The sequence below is a fragment of the Lissotriton vulgaris genome, chromosome 11, assembly GCF_964263255.1.
Source record: "Lissotriton vulgaris chromosome 11, aLisVul1.2, whole genome shotgun sequence".
NCBI classification, from domain to species: domain Eukaryota; kingdom Metazoa; phylum Chordata; class Amphibia; order Caudata; family Salamandridae; genus Lissotriton; species Lissotriton vulgaris.
Genome location: NC_141699.1, coordinates 874766234 through 874784502, shown reverse-complemented (window position 1 = coordinate 874784502; position 18269 = coordinate 874766234). Strand labels below are relative to the sequence as shown.

The following is an 18269-nucleotide window of genomic DNA, read 5'->3' as shown; positions in this document are numbered from 1 at the left end:
TGCAACTGAACAAGCCATTGTCACTAAACCCCTTACCTTTTTTTACCCCCCAAAACAGGTAGTAGAGTGTCCTGGGGCCTGGACCATAGCACATAATCACAGATGGAAGGGGCCTGGGCACGGATGGCAACCCACTAATAACTGGTGGGAAGGAGCACCCACTATGAACAGGTTTGAATGCCTAGATCAAGTGGATTGACTGGGAATTGTCGATCTTCCACCCCGGTCGAGTGCCCAAAATCACCCAATGAATGCCAGTAGCAGTGACAAATCACCACTCATTGACAACATTCCAACCCATTCGTCCAGCGCCCCCAACCCAGTGCGGGCCACACAACATCTAGATAGGGTACATCCCCAAGCTCCAGTAGACCTAACGGGGAATGTGGGCCAACCACACCAGGAAGTTACCGACTCTAAGCATTCACTGTTATCCTGGAATATAGCTGGTCTGGGAAATAAGATCATGCACAAACCCTGGTTGGAGACTGTGCAGAAGCATGACATATTTTGCCTGCAAGAAACTTGGCTTGTAGAGGAAAGGCACATTATGGGGTATCGAACATTCCATTCACCCGCCGTGCCCTCTCCACAGGGTCGCAATAAAGGGGGTTTGTGCATATACACCTCAAATGTAGGGGATATAAAGGTATATAATTTCCACTCTGACCAATATTTCCAAATCCTTTCATTTAAATGGGGCACCACACAAAAGGTCATACTGGTGAACTTCTATAATAACATGCCAGTAAATGAAATGGAATTGATTTTGAATAAATTGTCAAACCACATTTACAAAGTGAGAGATCAAAACACGGGGGACCATACAGTTCTTTGGGTGGGAGATTTCAATTGTGCCATCTGCCCATTTTCTGAGTTAGGTTTGTGCGGCCTTGCAGATCATGAGGAGGGTGGCCCTTTCCATTTCTCACACACCAACCTGGGGTCTCTCCTTAATAGTATTATATTCTCTTTTGATCTTACTTTCATTAATCAGGTATGCTCCCCCCCAGTTCCCTTTGCCCCTACATACAATGGAAGAGACTGTGAATCTACAATCGACTTTGCACTGATATCACCCACTAAACCCAATTTCATAACTTTTTGGGAGATAGGGTAATGATCGCTCATTGGTTCATCTCCTATCACCTTTGGGGTAAGGCTCCCAGAGGAGAAAGCAAAGGAACCTAGCGGGTCACTTTATCCACTAGAGGTCACCTTAACAAAGATAAACGGCTATGTGATAAAGTGGGAGAAATTGAACCCCACAATCTTTCTTCACAACTTCATATCATCTTGCCTTGCAGACATATTTGTCTGTTTAGAAGAAGATATTGATCCTAAGGCGATTATGGCAGCTTTCGCTAATATTCAGCTGTACATAAAAGATACTTTAACTAGGAGCAACAAAAAGAATGGGAAACACGCATGCGGGTGGTTTGACTCCAGGTGTACAGCTGCCCTAAAGAATTTGAAGAAAGTTTTAAACACCACCCCGAAAAACAGGGTTCAAATTTCCCAGGCCAGACGAGAGTATAGACGGGAAATAAATCATCAGAAGGCAACTATGAAAAGGGAGGCCTGGGAAGCTTTAGGGGAAGCTGCCAGGAATAAGGACACCAACCTCTTCTGGAAAGTTATAAGATCAGTATACAACACAAAAGATACTGACAATTGTATAGATGTAGCAATCACGGCAGAGCTCTGGGTAGAACACTATGGCAAACTTTACACCAACAGCCAGGGGGACACTCAGAACCAACAAAAGGCAATTTCATCCTTGAATAAATCATCTCAGGACTATCAGTTAAGTGACCCCCCAGTATCTCCCTACCCAATTGATCTGGTTTTTACCACCATAGAAGTTGAAAATGCCATCAGGGAAAGCCCGCCAGGGAAAGCCCCTGGCCCCGACCATACCCCAGTGGATGTCTATAAAACAAATCTGGAATTCTGGGCTCCCCTGTTAACTAATGTTTTGAATATGGGTAACAAATGCGGCTTAATTAACACCTGGTCAGACGCAATTGTAGTGCCCATCTTTAAAAAGGGAAATAGGGACGATCCTGCTTGCTACCGTCCTATATTGTTACTGGACGGCCTCATGAAAATTGCAGGAAGGATCGTCCTTAAGAGAATTCAGCAGTGGGAGACAGAAAAAAACGTCATTTCGGAACTCCAATATGGTTTCCGAAAGGGATTGGGTACCCAGGAACAATGTTTAAACCTGTCCCTACTGATGTCCAAATATACTCAGGCCAAAAAAGGGGACCTGTTTGTTACCTTTGTTGACCTTAGCTCAGCATTTGATTGTGTGGATCATCTGCAGCTCTGGTCAACATTGGAACATATTGGGGTGGATCCCACCATCGTCATATTCATAAAAGAACTGTACAGAGACGCCGGTGCCAGAGTGAGGTTCGGGACCCAGGGGCAATGTACGCAGAAATTTGCCATAAATAGAGGGGTTAGGCAAGGCTGCATACTCGCGCCCCTTCTATTTAGCTTTTATATTAACTCTGTTGTAGAGCATTTAACAAACCTGCCAAGTGACTACCCAGCCGTCAATGGTAGGCCTGTACCCATCCTTTTATATGCCGACGACGCGGCAATTATGTCTAGGACTAAGGTAGGGTTGCAGAGAGCAGTAAGTGAATTCTCTTCCTACATGGGGAAAAGAAATCTGAAAATAAACATCTCTAAAACTTTCTCCATGCCATGCACACAAAAAAACAAGAGGCCACAATGTTCGATATATCTTGACGAGCAAAGAATTGAGAGTACGGACACTTTTTGCTATCTGGGTGTTGTTTTTGAGAGGAAAGGAGCTTGGAAACATGCAGTATCTGCTAGGAAACTTGCTTTTACCCGTGCTATTGGGGCCCTGAGAACTTTTGCAGCAAAAATTGGGGGCAAACCAATTGCCGAGATGTCTCAGATCTATCAAGCTAAGTGTGTAGCGACAGTCACTTATGGAGCAGGCCTATGGGGCTTCGAAAATGTGTCCTCACTACAAACTTGTGAGAATCTTTTTATTCGCTATTTACTAGGTGTGAGTAAATCTACCTCAACCTTTATTACTCACATTGAGACTGGTCTCAAATACCTTGGCGACACTATAAAGCTATCACCGTGTTTGCTTTGGCACAAAATCTGGACCACTACGGAATGCCAATTTAATAGAGAACTCATCACGGATTGTATGAATTTGGATGGTGCATCCAAAATCAAATGGCTACGACACGTCCGACTGATGTTCTCTAAAATTGGACATCCTGAGTATTTTGATGACCCAGAGTCCCTAGAAAATTTGTCTAGGCCAGCTCTCAAAAAACTTTTAATCACACACCTGGAAAGCGTTAGATGGGACACTGAGAAACTCAAAAATACTACCTTGAGTTACCAAAAAATTACCCCCATTGAAGGATTACAATTGTATCTCAGGATTGAAACTGCACCTTACCCTCGTATGCTTCTTACCAGGCTGCGTTTAGGCACTTTCTTCCGTATGGTCACCCTTCCGAAACAAAATGATTGGATTTCACCGAACCTAATTTGCCCATGCGATGATCATTCATCACAAAGTAACATTCATATTATGTTCTTCTGTAACCTGTATTCTGCCCCGAGGAAATTGCTCCTCTTACCTCTTCTTAAACGTTGGGGCATTAGAACATGTAAAAACGCTTATCTGAAGTTACTCTTGCTAGATGAGGTCCATGTCATCTTTGTTGTTTCTCGCTTTTTAATGTCAGTGATGAAATACAGAAATACTATGGTATAAGCCTTATATGTTTAATTCTACTAGACGCTTTAACATGAGGTCATATCTTCATCATTGACTTTTTACATATGGAAAACTGTTTTATAAATTCCTTACAAAAAAATTTTTTTGATGGGGAAATCTTTTAAATTTATTGTATAAAATGTACTTGTATGCTTTTATGATTTTTGCAGATAAATCGAATAAAGCTAATTTTGAATTTGAATTAGAATTTGGTTAGACTTGCATGGGCGGGGAAGCAGCCTAGGGTAGCGTGGAATATTTTAATTTGTCCGTATGCTGCTGGCGGCCTGAATGCCCCGGATCTGGAACTATATTACTGTGCTGCACAAAGCGCCCACGCCTATCATTGGATACATGGCCACTAGATATCCCCCACATACGCATCGAATCGATTGTTGCGGACCCGACTCTGTTGCCTGCGTTGCTATCGAAACCTCGGGACCGACACACGGGGATTCTTGACTCGTTGAACTCGGTCACACGCGCTTGGCATCACATGATAGATATCCAGGCGTGCACCCTGCTGAATGCTCCGAAGGCGGCAATGGACTGTGCCTGGCTGGCCCCGTGTAGGGAAAAGGGAGTGATATCGGTGATGCGTATGTTGAATATTCACAGTATGGGGGACCTGTTTGAAAGAGGTACGGCGATAACATGGGAAGGATTGCATCCGGGCACGCGCCATTCCCGTCGCTGGCACGTTTTCAGTTTCACAGGGTGCGGCATGCACTGAGAGAGCATTTGGGTGATGATATGGAGGAGCCTCCAACGGTTAAGGCGTATGAATATATAGTCAAAGCCAAGTACCCTGTTAAATTAATAACTAATCTGTATCGCATTGCCATCTCTGAGAGAACGACGGAATATGCGAAAGCGAGACTAAAATGGCAGCATGATTTACAAATTGAGCTGCCTGAGGAGATGTGGCAGTATTGCTGCACAAGTACTAGGAAGATATCCCTGAATGGACGTCACAGACTTCTTCACTTCAAGTAACTGAACAGATCATATTACACTCCTGAGACAGGTACAAGTTGCGGGACAACCCGAATAGCAAGAGGTGCGGTGCCCAGATCGCTGATTTCCTGCATGTGGCCTCGTTCTGCCCAGTAGTCCTCTCCTTTTGGCACGCGGGATATGAGTAGGTCAACAGAATCGCGCACTTTGCACTGGTCCCGGACCCGCTCTTAGCTTTATTGGGCTACTCGAAGCCCTTGCGCCCAGCGCATAGGCGATTAATAGACATGGCTTTTCTTCTAACTAAGCGGTGCGTTGCGTGCGCCTGGATGAGAGGTCCTCCCCCCACACTTAAGTCCTGGTCAAGGGAATTGACATATTGCTGCACGCACTCTGAGCTGTATAGTGAATTAATGCCCCCTCGCAACAGGCCCAAGAATTTCTGGTCCTTGGTTTTGGATGGAATGCTGACTGGGGAAGCCACGGTAGGGAAGAGTGAGATTGACCAGGGGAGTAGGGCTGATTCGGATAGGAGCACAGAGCCTCCTCACAAGACTGCCGGTACTGTGACTCAGTAGGAATCTGAGCGACATACCTTGGGAGGTTGGAGACACTGACGATTGGTCACGGGAGAGGTTGCACCTGACTACACTCGAGGGAGACCCTCTTATCACACAGCTGCCTGGAGTTGTGGGCCTTGGATGTTTACAGGGGCTTTGTCCCGTCCCCTTTCCCTGTGCTGATTTTATTTATGCTTGTTGTACAACATATCAATGTACATGTGTTTTTTCCTTACATTATGTCTGCCGCCATAGTTTGTCAATGATGATGTCAATTTCTTCTATGTCTGCTTTTTTCTTTTTTTAAATGCCAATAAAATAAATATAAAAAAAAAAATATGCTGAACTTCTCCAGGTGTAATTTTCAGACACCGGGACTCGTTCAGCAGTGCCTGTACGTTGTCTGCTTTCCATTCCCAGCAGCAACGTGCAGGCAGCGAGGGAGGTTTTTTTTACCTACAGCTGGGCCAAAGTTAAGGGGCCATTGTTGTAAAAACATCGAGTTGCTTATCTAAGCCATTATATCAGCCATTGTGTCAGTATAATGTTCCCCCCCTAAAAGATGTGCTTCTTTAATTTGTGCGTTTCATTGTTCCAATCAGATTTAGTGGATTAAAGGGCACAGTATCTTAAAAATAAAAACATAGGAAGCAGACCCTGCTCTCCTACACACAGCACCAAAGCTACTGTGGTCGCTATTGTTGATGATGCCCTGAGATTTCTTGACCAGAAGGTCCCCTGCCTATTAATCCTGCTTGATCAGTAGCTGCCTTTAACACGTCAAACATGTGCACCTTATGAACCTCCTAGAATGCAAGATGGGTCTCTCCCGTACGGCAATAAAATCGCTGTCCTCATTCTTAGAAAACAGATCTCGAAGAGTTATGATTGCCAACGCTCTACACATCCAGACACCAGTAATGATTGGTGCCTCTCAAGGCTCTTCTCTCGCCCTGTTCAACTGCTCACGGAACCTCTGACTGAAATCCTAAAACTCTATAACATCTCATACCTTATGTACATGAAAATCACACCTCTCCTGAAGACATCGGCATCCTCAACAAAATACTGACAAAAACTCAACATTGGCTAACTCGCAACTACCTCAAACTGAATGCTCTCAAAACTGAATTCTTCCTAATCTCTTTACCCAACCACAAACCTAACATCAATGAATGCCTCTCACATCTAACAGCTTTGAACCGCACCCCTCACATCATAACCTCATCTAGATCTCTAGGAATAATCTTGGACACTCACCTTTCTATGCAGGATTACAACAGCCTTGCCACAAGAGGCTCCAACTACCAATTTCACTCACTAAGGAAATTAAAACCTTTCATTCTGACTGCTGATTTCATGACCGCGAATCAAGCGCTAATGATCTCCAAACAAGATTACAGCAACGCCACCCATGTAGGTCCAACAAAACTGGCATCTCTGAAGGCAATCTTTAACAAAGCTGCTCGACTTAAATGGCAGCTGCATTACAATATATGCAGGGATTAATTGGGGGAGGAGGTCTTGAGCACAGAGTTACAAGCATGTCCACTGAGGTTTATTCAGTAGTCATGGGGGATGAGACAGAAAACTGTTTTTTAAACAGAACGGACTTTGGGTATTATATAAAGGACAAAATTTAAGAATGTTATGGCGGCAGTGAAAATCTGGAATGCTCTACTAAAAAAGGCAGGATTAGGGAGATATAACAAGTATGTCCGACTGTACAAGAATAAATCCTTCACCGTGGCAGTGTTCAGTGATTCAACAATGGCTGGCTGGGCGCAAAAAGGGATTATACAGATTGGGGACTTAATGGATGAAGAAGGGATAGTTCAGTTTTCAGAGTTTGGAGTGTGGGACACCTTGAACTGCCTAACTGCTGCCGAGGGAGGTGCTGCCTGCGGGTCTGTACAAACGCCGCCACTGACCCGACATGTGAGTTGGAGGAGCCTGCCCTTGCCCGGATCGGGATCCACCGTGCTGTTGCTGCTGAAATCACGACTTGCAGCACCCGCTCCGCGGGTGCCGCTGCGCAGCTCACGGTGAGGGGCGGCTGCCAGCTGACTTCCAGTCGGACGTCCGGAGGAGGAGGAGGAGGTACTTCGAGTCGGCAGAGGAAGCGCGCCAGCAGGGACTCGTAAGACCAGGAGTCCCTGCTCTGCACAGGTGTGCACGGCCGCGCCCCCTGACAGACACGCCCACCCGCCTGGCCATTCTCAAAAGCCGGCCTCCTGTTACAGAGTGTGGGACACCTTGAACTGCCTAACTGCTGCTGAGGGAGGTGCTGCCTGCGGGTCTGTACAAACGCCGCCACTGACCCGACCTGTGAGTTGGAGGAGCCTGCCCTTGCCCGGATCGGGATCCACCGTGCTGTTGCTGCTGAAATCACGACTTGCAGCACCCGCCCCGCGGGTGCCGCTGCGCAGCTTACGGTGAGGGGCGGCTGCCAGCTGACTTCCAGTCGGACGCCCGGAGGAGGAGGAGGAGGTACTTCGAGTCGACAGAGGAAGCGCGCCAGCAGGGACTCGTAAGACCAGGAGTCCCTGCTCTGCACAGGTGTGCATGGCCGCGCCCCCTGACAGACACGCCCACCCGCCTGGCCATTCTCAAAAGCCGGCCTCCTGTTACAGAGTGTGGGAACCCTTGAACTGCCTAACTGCTGCCGAGGGAGGTGCTGCCTGTGGGTCTGTACAAACGCCGCCACTGACCCGACCTGTGAGTTGGAGGAGCCTGCCCTTGCCCGGATCGGGATCCACCGTGCTGTTGCTGCTGAAATCACGACTTGCAGCACCCGCTCCGCGGGTGCCGCTGCGCAGCTCACGGTGAGGGGCGGCTGCCAGCTGACTTCCAGTCGAACGTCCGGAGGAGGAGGAGGTACTTCGAGTCGGCAGAGGAAGCGCGCCAGCAGGGACTCGTAAGACCAGGAGTCCCTGCTCTGCACAGGTGTGCACGGCCGCGCCCCCTGACAGACACGCCCACCCACCTGGCCATTCTCAAAAGCCGGCCTCCTGTTACAGAGTGTGGGACACCTTGAACTGCCTAACTGCTGCCGAGGGAGGTGCTGCCTGCGGGTCTGTACAAACGCCGCCACTGACCCGACCTGTGAGTTGGAGGAGCCTGCCTTTGCCCGGATCGGGATCCACCGTGCTGTTGCTGCTAAAATCACGACTTGCAGCACCCGCTCCGCGGGTGCCGCTGCGCAGCTCACGGTGAGGGGCGGCTGCCAGCTGACTTCCAGTCGGACGTCCGGAGGAGGAGGAGGAGGTACTTCGAGTCGGCAGAGGAAGCGCGCCAGTCCCTGCTCTGCACAGGTGTGCAAGGCCGCGCCCCCTGACAGACACGCCCACCCCGCCTGCAACGCCCCTTATTAACAACGCGCAGGACGCTCAGCGGGACGCGAGCGGGACGCCGAGCGAAGCTCGGGCAAAGGGCGGGCAGTCTGTGGCAGTCAGGGGCTGTCAAGGCTGGGCTGGGCCACGTCCCTTTCCGCCAGCGTGCTGATAGTGTGACTATTGAGTCCATACTTGAGATAAACAACCCTGCGATGTCTACCAGGTCAGGGAAGTCTCTGAGGAGTGAGGGAGGTGGTGCTGGCCCTACCCCGCCTACCATGATCGGCACTATGGACCGTTTCATTACCAGAGTAGCGGCGGTAATTGAAAAAGAAATAGTGATGACAGAAAAACGCCTTTCTGATGTATATCTCCCTACTAGGCGCTCTTCCCTAGGGGCCGTGGCCCTGGCAATGTCTCCGTCTCCTAATAACGTTTCACGTCCCCCAACAGCGGGTAATCCTCAGAAGTCTCGGATCTCAACAATAGGGGACAGTGTTGATAGGCTTGAGAAACTGGCAGTGTTACTGCCGGGGCCGTAGGTCTATGAGGCTGAGGAGGTTTTCGAGGAGTCTGGGGCTTCGCCTCCAAATGGAACGCAGCCTCCGACGACCAGCGTGGTACCTTCTCCAATTAACCAGGATATCGTGGAAGAAGTAGTTGAGCCCGCTAGACCTTTGGTCCTGCCCGCACACGATAAGGGGAAGAGGGGTGGTTGCTGTCGGAAGGGGAAATATGTCACCCTTTCTAAACGCTCCAAGAAGCAAGAACGCAGAGGGCTGGGGCCAAGATCGCATTCCCTTCCAACCCCCGTCATAGAGGAAGTACCATCAGAGGGGAACCTCCCAAGCCCAATACCAGAAGAGGGGTGCTGCTTCCCAAACCCTAATAGTAATACACCAAGCATGGCAGTCCCTGACTACTCCAACATTATTATTAATAAGCTCACTAGCCTTTTAGCCCCTCTGTTAAGTATAGTCGAAGGATTGGGCACAAGATTAAATAAGCTAGAGCAAACAACACTTGATAATTTTTGCTCGCTCAAAAATCTGATTAAATTGCAGACTAGAGTGAGCGAGAATAATATGGTGGGGGAGGTAGGGAAATCACTCCCTGTAGCCCAGGTCCAGATGTTGGCTCCAATTATTGCACTCCCAGTGTGGGGGAAAACAGCTGCATCCTTAACCGCAGTTCCTTCTGTGCCCTCAGTAGGATGCCATTCAAAATCTAAACAAAAATCCCCTGACCTTCCTAAAACTAAACCCCAAAAGCCATCCCAGCCCAAAGCAGTAGACAAAGTGGATCCGTCTAAGGCCAACCAAGCCGTGGAGGGGGCAGAGAAAGTAAAGGGCATTAGCCCTAGCCCTGCACCTATCCCCGACAAGAACAAGACAACTCTTGCGCCACCTGTAGTCGGTCCCCAGAGGCCGCCACAAAGGAGGCAGTCGGTAAACCTTCCCCCTGACTGTCACCCTTATGTGACTGTTTTGGTAAAAGTCCCCCCATTGAAGGAAAATCAAACTGAAACACACCAGATGTTAAAAAACAAGTGTATTCATTGGCTACTGTCAAAAAAAACCTTACCCCCCGGTGTGGACGGGCTGATATTAGCCGTCCGTAGAGTGGATTGGGTGGGTCAAGGTAAGAAGCATCTGGAGGGGGACTGCATTATTGTCAACTTTCAGGACCCTAGGGTGGCAGGATTAATTTGTGCCTCGGGCCAAGAGGGAGCTAGCGAGGGTATACAAGCAGTGGATTTGTCCTATTTCTACCCCAGGCCCGTGTCTAAATCACAAAAACTGGGTGTGAGTGTTAATCCTCTTTGTCAAAGCATGGGTGTATGTTGGCCAGCGGAACCTCTGTCTTACCCCCAGGTCGGCTGGTCTGTTCCCCATTAGAATCTTGGGGGGTGTTGACCTGAGGGAGCTGATGGGCTGTTAGGGGAGGAACTGAACAGTGTAACTATTGACCCGAAACAGACGCCCAATTCCTCTCCCTTGGAGGAATTGCCGCTAATATCAAATGGCATAGCGGGAGCTAGTAGGCCCCAAACCTCCAGCCCTTATCTGGGATCTGATGGTCCTCTGGCGGGCTTGCCCCCCTGTCCTGTTCCTGCGAGCAGCTGTGCTGCGGCTGTAGTGGACCCCGATTTCAGGGTCTCCAGCTGGAATGTGGCTGGAATTACTAGGAAGATACAACTGCCAGACTGGAATGCTTTGGTAGAGGAATATGCCATATGCATCTTCCAGGAGACCTGGAGCATGGATCCTGTGCACAGAGCAGGTTACTCAACCAGCTCTGTCTCGGCTATATGCTCGTCTTCTAAGAAAGGACGCCCTTCCGGTGGTCTTTTAATCTGGGTGTCAGCGTCTCTAAACTGTAGGATAGTGGAGTGTCAAACGGGTTGCCCTGACATTCAAAACATCATTTTGAAAGACTTCCGGAATCGAGCCGTGCTGAATATTTTCAATATTTATGCACGTAGCACCAAAGGGGGTAGCCAGTCACCAACTATTAAAATACTGGAGGGTCTTCTAAAAGCAACTCCCCACAAGTCTTGCACTATGATTGCAGGTGACATTAACTGTACATTCGAGCCCTTGGGCTCGGATGTTTCCTTGCACCAGGAAGAGCTGGATAGTGTTAGAGGGATTCCGGGCTTAGAGATACAACCAATCAGAAGGTGGTCGCAGGTGGCCCTCCAAGTATACTCCCTTTCTATTGAGTTCGAGCTACGGGCGGTGAATGGCAGGACCAAATCAGACAAGGGGGGGGGGGGCACACATATAATAGACCAAACCACACATCGCGGATTGATTATATCATGCTCGATGTGGGTTTATGGAGTGAGTTAAAAGATATGGTCGTGGTCCCCACCATAGAGAGTGACCATAATATACTCTCTCTCACAATGGGGTGCTGGTGGGCATCAGGAAGGGAGAATGCATCCACCTCTCGTCTGGTAGGTCTTGGCGAATCGCAAGTTGCCTCCTGCGGGAGGCGCCTAAAGTGGGAAAAACTTTCACTTTCCAAGGAGAGGGTTGAACAGGTAATGCTTGTTTTATCTAAAGCCTAACAAAGTTTAGATTCATCCCTGGGGGGAGTGGGAGCAGCCTGTGGGGAGTTTCGAATCTTGACAAAGACTAACAAATTTATTTACTGTCCCATCAAGTAGCTGGGAGGGAAAATCAAAGCAAACCCAAGCAAAGGGATGGTATACCCCCACATGTAGAGTGTTAAAAACAAGGCTGGTAGAAGCGGTAAAATCCAATTCCCCATCCAGAGTGAAAGAGGCAAGGAGATTGTACTCTAGGTCAATCTCTCTTGCAAAGAGGGAATGGGAGGAAAAATTTTGGGAGGACCTGCTAGTAGCTAGTAGAAACAAAGACTCAAGAGGGTTCTGGCTACTTGTGGGGAAGCGTAGCAAGCCTGATGACACCCTAAGGACTGGTAATATCCCCTCCCAGAGTTTGGCCAATCATTTTGGGGCACTTTATGCCCTTGGAGAAGGGGCTCCCTTTGAAATTGTTCTTTTAGCACCCTCCCCTGAGCCAGCTATCCTAGATCTGTTTACCCCTCAGGAGGTTGAGAATGTCATTCAGTGGGTGGCACCCCGGAAGGCGGCAGGACCGGACGGCCTGCCTGGAGACTTGTTGAAGGCTTACCCAACAGAGTGGGGGAAAATAATATCGGCAGTACTTAACGATATTATGAAGGGTGGGCCGGTCCCTGATTCCTGGAAAGGGGCAGTGGTAGTCCCCATCTTTAAAAAAGGTTGCAGGAATAGCCCTGGGAACTACAGGCCCATTAATCTCATTGACTCTTCGCAGAAAGTAGCGGGAAAGGTGCTCCTGGGGCGTATTCTGCATTGGGTCAATGAAAATAGAATACTCTCCGACTATCAAGCTGGGTTCCGTACAGGAACAGGAACCGTGGAGCAGGCGTTTAGGTTGGCCCTTATTAACTGGAAGGTGGTGGAACTGGGCAAGGGCAGTCTTTACTTAGCCTTTATTGACTTGAAGACTGCCTTTGACCTAGTTCCACGGGGGCGGTTGTGGGAGGTTTTACACAATCTGGGGATGCCTCCCTATATGTTATCTCTGCTTATCAAGCTGCATGAAGGTAACTTCGCCCAGGTACGGTGGGGGAGCAACGGCGAGACCATGGAGAAGATCCCAGTGTTAAGGGATGTGAGACAAGGGTGTGTGTTGGCCCCCACCCTGTTTTCGTTGTATGTTAACGGGGTGGTTGACCACCTTCAGAAGGAACCGGCTGACGCCCCTTGTTTGGGGGGTGTACGAGTGCCGACTCTGCTTTTTGCGGACAACACTCTTCTAATTTGGAAAACCCCCCAAGGATTGCAGAAACTACTCAACCGCTTCCAGGACTTTTGTGACGCTCGAGGTCTTGTCATTAATGTAGACAAAACGAAGTACCTAATTCTACATCCCCCGATGAAGCTCGGAAGCCCTCCTGTTCTCAACTCTATACCCCTGGAGAGAGTTTCCCAATTTGATTATCTGGGCCTTCGTTTAACAGATAGCATGAGCTGGTCCACGCACATAGACAAAATGCTTCTAAGTCACAAGAGAGTGGGTGGCGCCCTGTTGAGAGAATAGCGCCAGTCCTCGAAATATACAAGGCTAAAGGTGTTTCGTCGGCCCTATACGGGGCGGAGATATGGGGACATGAAAACCTGGACTCATTGGAAAAAGCTGAGAATAGGTTTCTGAAGGACCTCCTTTGTCTCCCCTTAAGTACACCAACAGTTCCCGTACTATTAGATACGGGCTGCAAGAGCATTAAAAACCAAGCGCGTTTACGCCCGCTCTTATTGTGGTCCCGGATCTGGAGGGTGGAGGAACTGAAATCCTATGCAAACGGTCTAACTGAGATAATGAATATGGGCGGCTGGGCCAAAATCAAATGGCTGAGGGATACCAAGAAACTGTTATATGACCTTAGCCTTGGTGAACATTGGAGCGCAAAAACGTCACCCCCAAAAGATGTCTTGAAGAAACTCTACTGGGATTGGGCTGCGGGTCAGCTAATCATGAACTCTTCCCATTGTAATTCCACGAGATCTTTTTTGCTCCTAAAGGACATGACAAGATACGAATCCTATTTTGATTTTATCACTCTCCCAGCCGATAGGGCACTGTATTTTAAATTTAGAGTGGGCATTCTCCCAATCGTAGCTTTAATATCGAAATGGAAATCTGGTGCTCCTCTGTCTCCGTTTTGTGCCCATTGTCCCACTAGACCTGAAACGGTGGCTCACATTATGTTTGAGTGCCCGGACTACCTAAGACCAAGGAAGTACTGGCTCAAGCCCCTTTTCTCTAACATGGGAACATGCAGTCACCTGGTTGCCCTTCGCATTTTAATGTCAGATACCTCCCCCGTTATTGTTTGTGGTGTCTCCAAATTTTTAAAACAATTCTGGTTGATTCGCTCCAAGAGGCTGTCAATTTCTGTTTAATTGTACTCTTAATTAATTTATTCGGGAGCTTACCCGGTTCTTAACTTTTTAATGATGTATGTATTGACTAGCTGCATGTCTTGAAATGTTTTTATTGTATGTAATTTTCTTTCAAGATATCTGTATATCGAATAAAAGCTTACAACCAAAAAAAAGTTTTCAGCTCTGTCCTCCAAATATGGTATTGATAAAAGGGATTTTTTTTTAATTTTTACAAGTAAGGAGCTTCTTTAGTAACAAACAGGGTGGTAAAGCTGGGTTTGGCAGAAGTGAGATATTGGAGAAGATAAAACTAGGTGGGGATTGCACGATCAGATCCTTTTAAGCATGCCTCGCAATAAGAAAGGGTGATGATATTGACAAGTTTAGCAACAAGTGGGCTGAAAAAACTGAATGGAGAGCCGGTATTTTTTCAGGAATCTTTGGACTTGGGACGCACCATTTTATGCTCAGCTCCCCTTCAGTCTCAGCACTATAAAACTCTGTTTTCATTATACCACACTCCAGCCAGGATAGCTAAGTGGGGAGGAACCACTGGTATCACTTGTCCTAGATGCAATTCAGCAGAGGCAGATATTGTGCACATGTTTTCCCTCTGCCCACAACTATTTACTTTGATTAAAGACGTGGAGGATTTTCTTGGTAGGACATTACTGGTACAAGTACGTTTAACACCTATGCTGATAATGTTGGGGAGAGCTCCAGAGGGAGCTACTGCCCAAAAAGAATTCATGTTTATGGCTATGGCAGTGCTCAGGATGACACTAGCAAGAGCATGGTTGGATAAGAATCCCCCGGATATGCAAACCTGGTTGGCGAATTTATTAGCCATGTATAATCTTGAGAATCAATCAATCAATCAATCAGTGACACTTATAAAGCGCGCTACATACCCGTAGGGTCTCAAGGCGCTGGGGAGGGGGGGTGCCGCTACTGCTCGAACAGCCAGGTCTTCAGCTTCTTCCTGAAGGAGAGGTGGTCTTGGGTCAGGCGCAGGTCGGACGGGAGGGAGTTCCAGGTCTTGGCGGCCAGGAGAAGGCAATTTATGCTCGAAAGGGGAAAAGGGGAAGAAGGCTTGGTTTAAAAATTTGGGAACCAATAGCTAAATGGAAGGAGACCGTGGCAATATAGGGTAGTTTATGAGAAATGTAATATGAAAGGTATATGAAGGATTTGAAAATGTTGGTAGTTTCAAAAAAAAAAAAAGAGGTTAAAGTTTGTGAAAAGTCGACAAACCGGATATTGTAATATATAAAGGTAAATGTATATGACTAAATGTATAAATGCATAAATATACAATATGTGTACTTGGGAAAAAAAAATTTTAAAAAAAAAACGCTGCTCGACTCATCACAGGCTCAAAAAAAGTGATTACATCACCAAAGACCACAGAACTGGCTACCCCATGAGGTAATGATCCATCTAAAAATTGCATCCTTGACTCATAAAAGTCTTCACCCCAACACTGCAACTTACCTGGCCAAGAAATGTGTAATGTGTCCTTGCAGGCGAGAACAGAACTTTACGTAGCACAAGCTCCCTTTGACTTTTTTCATTAATTCATTTTACTGAAGCCATACAAATAAATAAAAAAAGAAAGAAAACCTACAAGCGTTACTTCTCCAGAATCATCCTGAAAATGTGGAACTCTCTTCGTCCTCAGACCAGATCCAACCCCTCAACTGCCCTCTTCAAACTAAAAGTAAAGCATCTACTAATGAACAGTCTTTTCCCGATGTAGATGCACCCTTCCCAGACTCCATCCAAACTGCATGTCTTGACCTTTCACAAGTCTCTCAGGTACTATTACATACCCATCGTTCTTATATTGACCTTGTTGTTCATTCACAATTGTATACTCCTATCGGTTTAATTTTTTGCTTTCCTGATGTACAGCGGTCTGGTATCTGAAAGGGTTATGTTTGCGCTATATGAAACATAATAAATCAACAAAAAAATAATAATAAGCTATGTTCGAAAGGCTGGGTTAAAAGTCCAGTGTGTGGGCCTGTTTGGGCAGTTAGTAGGCCTGTGTTACCATTTCATGGGCTTGTTTTTACATTTGATGTTCATGATATTACCACAAACACTGCTTGCAGCAAGCACAAATGAATGCAGTACAAAACACTTATAACGCATGTATTTACAAGTTCAAAACGGCCCGGCTTGAAAATGGGAGATATTTTTGGGCCCTCTGATTTGCTAATCAGGGTCACTTTTATTTTGGTGCTCGGACCTACTTTCTGTCCCAGTCCGACCAAGTGTGAATAGAGAGTTGTCATATCTGGCATTAAAGTACTATGTGAATATTTCACATATTAAAATTATGCAGTAATGCATAATCATCAACCAAGTCTTCATTACTTGTTACAGGACAAAGAAATATCTAGATCCAAGTGCAAAAAATAAATGGCATTATTAATGCTTGTTCAAGGCTTATATCAAAATTGGGCCCAAATCTTTAACATGGAATAGACAGTGGTGTTTCTTTGAGGCATTCATCTACGGCATATCTCATCCCAGTACTGGCATACAGCAAGGTCAAAAGTGTGCATGCCTGAACCATGCAATGTTTCATGCCTCTATTCATTAGATCAGATCTGTACAGAGGATACTTAGGAGAGTACATCTAGAAAGGGGATGTGCAACATACGTCCAGGAGGGTTACGTACTTACCAAAGTTTCACAAACACTGACCCTACTCAGCTCGATTGAATGTAAGTTAATGTTACATGGCTGTCCTGTTTTTTTTTTATAACGCACTTTATTTTCGACTGCAAAGAATGAGAATGGCATTGACAGGGACATAAACTGTACAGTCTTTTCTGATTATACCCCTCCATTGTATGCAAAACGAATAGAAGACATAATCATAATAACACAATTATGAGACAGCATATCTTGTCGGAAGGTAACCCAAGCATTGCGGTGAAGACCCAACCACTCCTGGTCTAGTTGCTCCAGGTAGTGCAACCACCCGACATGACTGTCCTGTTTATCTGGTAAAGATACGGCTATCCTGAATATACGATGGACATCGCAGATAAAGAACTGTAAATTAAAGGTATATGATGCCACATGGCTAATGTACTGAAATGTGTAGGGATGTAGAAAAAACTAGAAGTTGTTATTTAGAACAAGCTTCAGTACTTTATGCAGCATGTGTAGATAGGGATGCATATAACATAGGGGTGTCAAATTGTATGTCAAGGAGGGCCGTATCTAAAGCATAATTTGACCACGGCCATCTGATGGACAAAATTACAGTTTAATTTTAAAGGTATAAAAAAATGGGTAATGCTTCAAGTTCACCATGAATATTACAAGATGGGGTCGTAAGTCACGTTCCGAACTGGATCTCATCAAAAATTCAGTTGGCCCTGGCCGCTGCTACGAAGCCGTGGGTGGAGCTAAAGTCTCACCACCCTCTTCAGTGGTGGGTTAGTACTTACTACTCACTAAGTCACCTGTGCAGGCCTGCGCACTGAGCAGGATTGGCATCGTAGTTCTTTACGGACTTTAAATAAGAACAGAAACGTGACTATGTTCATGAGGAAAGAAAACTCCGCCTCCAATGGAACCACTGCGAACTGAGATTATATCCTATAGCCGCAGTAAACTCTAGTTTCTCCCGCGGGTATATTAGGATGAGAGTCCTAAACAAATATCACTAACAGTTACATAATCACGGAAACCAGAACTTACATACAGTCCAGCGTGCGTTTCTCCAAAGAAGGGGAAGGGCACCGAGATGGCAAGCAAACCCGAGCCGCCATCATCCTGCTTGCGGGTCACCGCGTCGCCTCTCTCCGGGCCGAAGGGGTAGAAGTCCTCGAGGGGCACCCAGCCCCTCACGACTGCACAGCTCAGCATGGAGATAATCGACATCCAGGAGGTGAGCTCCCACATGCCAGCCGACGTCCTAGTGAGTGATGGGGAAGGCGACACGCAAGGTTGGCTTAAAAGAGTTTAACAAACTAGCGGCGCGCAGTTGGAAACATGTCTGACCCAAAGAAAAGCCCACATAACATGTCATTAGTTATACGATGGATAACTCAGCCGCGAATCAAAAAAGGTGACAAAAACTATCGAGTACTATTTACGTCCCTCGAATCCAGAACACGGACTCCCACCAAAGACACTGAATG

General features: G+C 47.0%; 1 protein-coding gene across 1 annotated transcript in view; it reads right to left on the bottom strand.

Annotated features, from left to right (window-relative positions):
* The window catches only part of SNED1 (sushi, nidogen and EGF like domains 1), a 2960801-nt gene that overhangs the window by 2942282 nt on the left and 250 nt on the right, over window positions 1–18269 (bottom strand). Inside the window, exon 2 of the mRNA XM_086944023.1 lies at window positions 17827–18043. Coding sequence (XP_086800149.1) covers window positions 17827–18043 — 217 coding nt within the window. The remainder of the gene's footprint in view (window positions 1–17826; window positions 18044–18269) is intronic.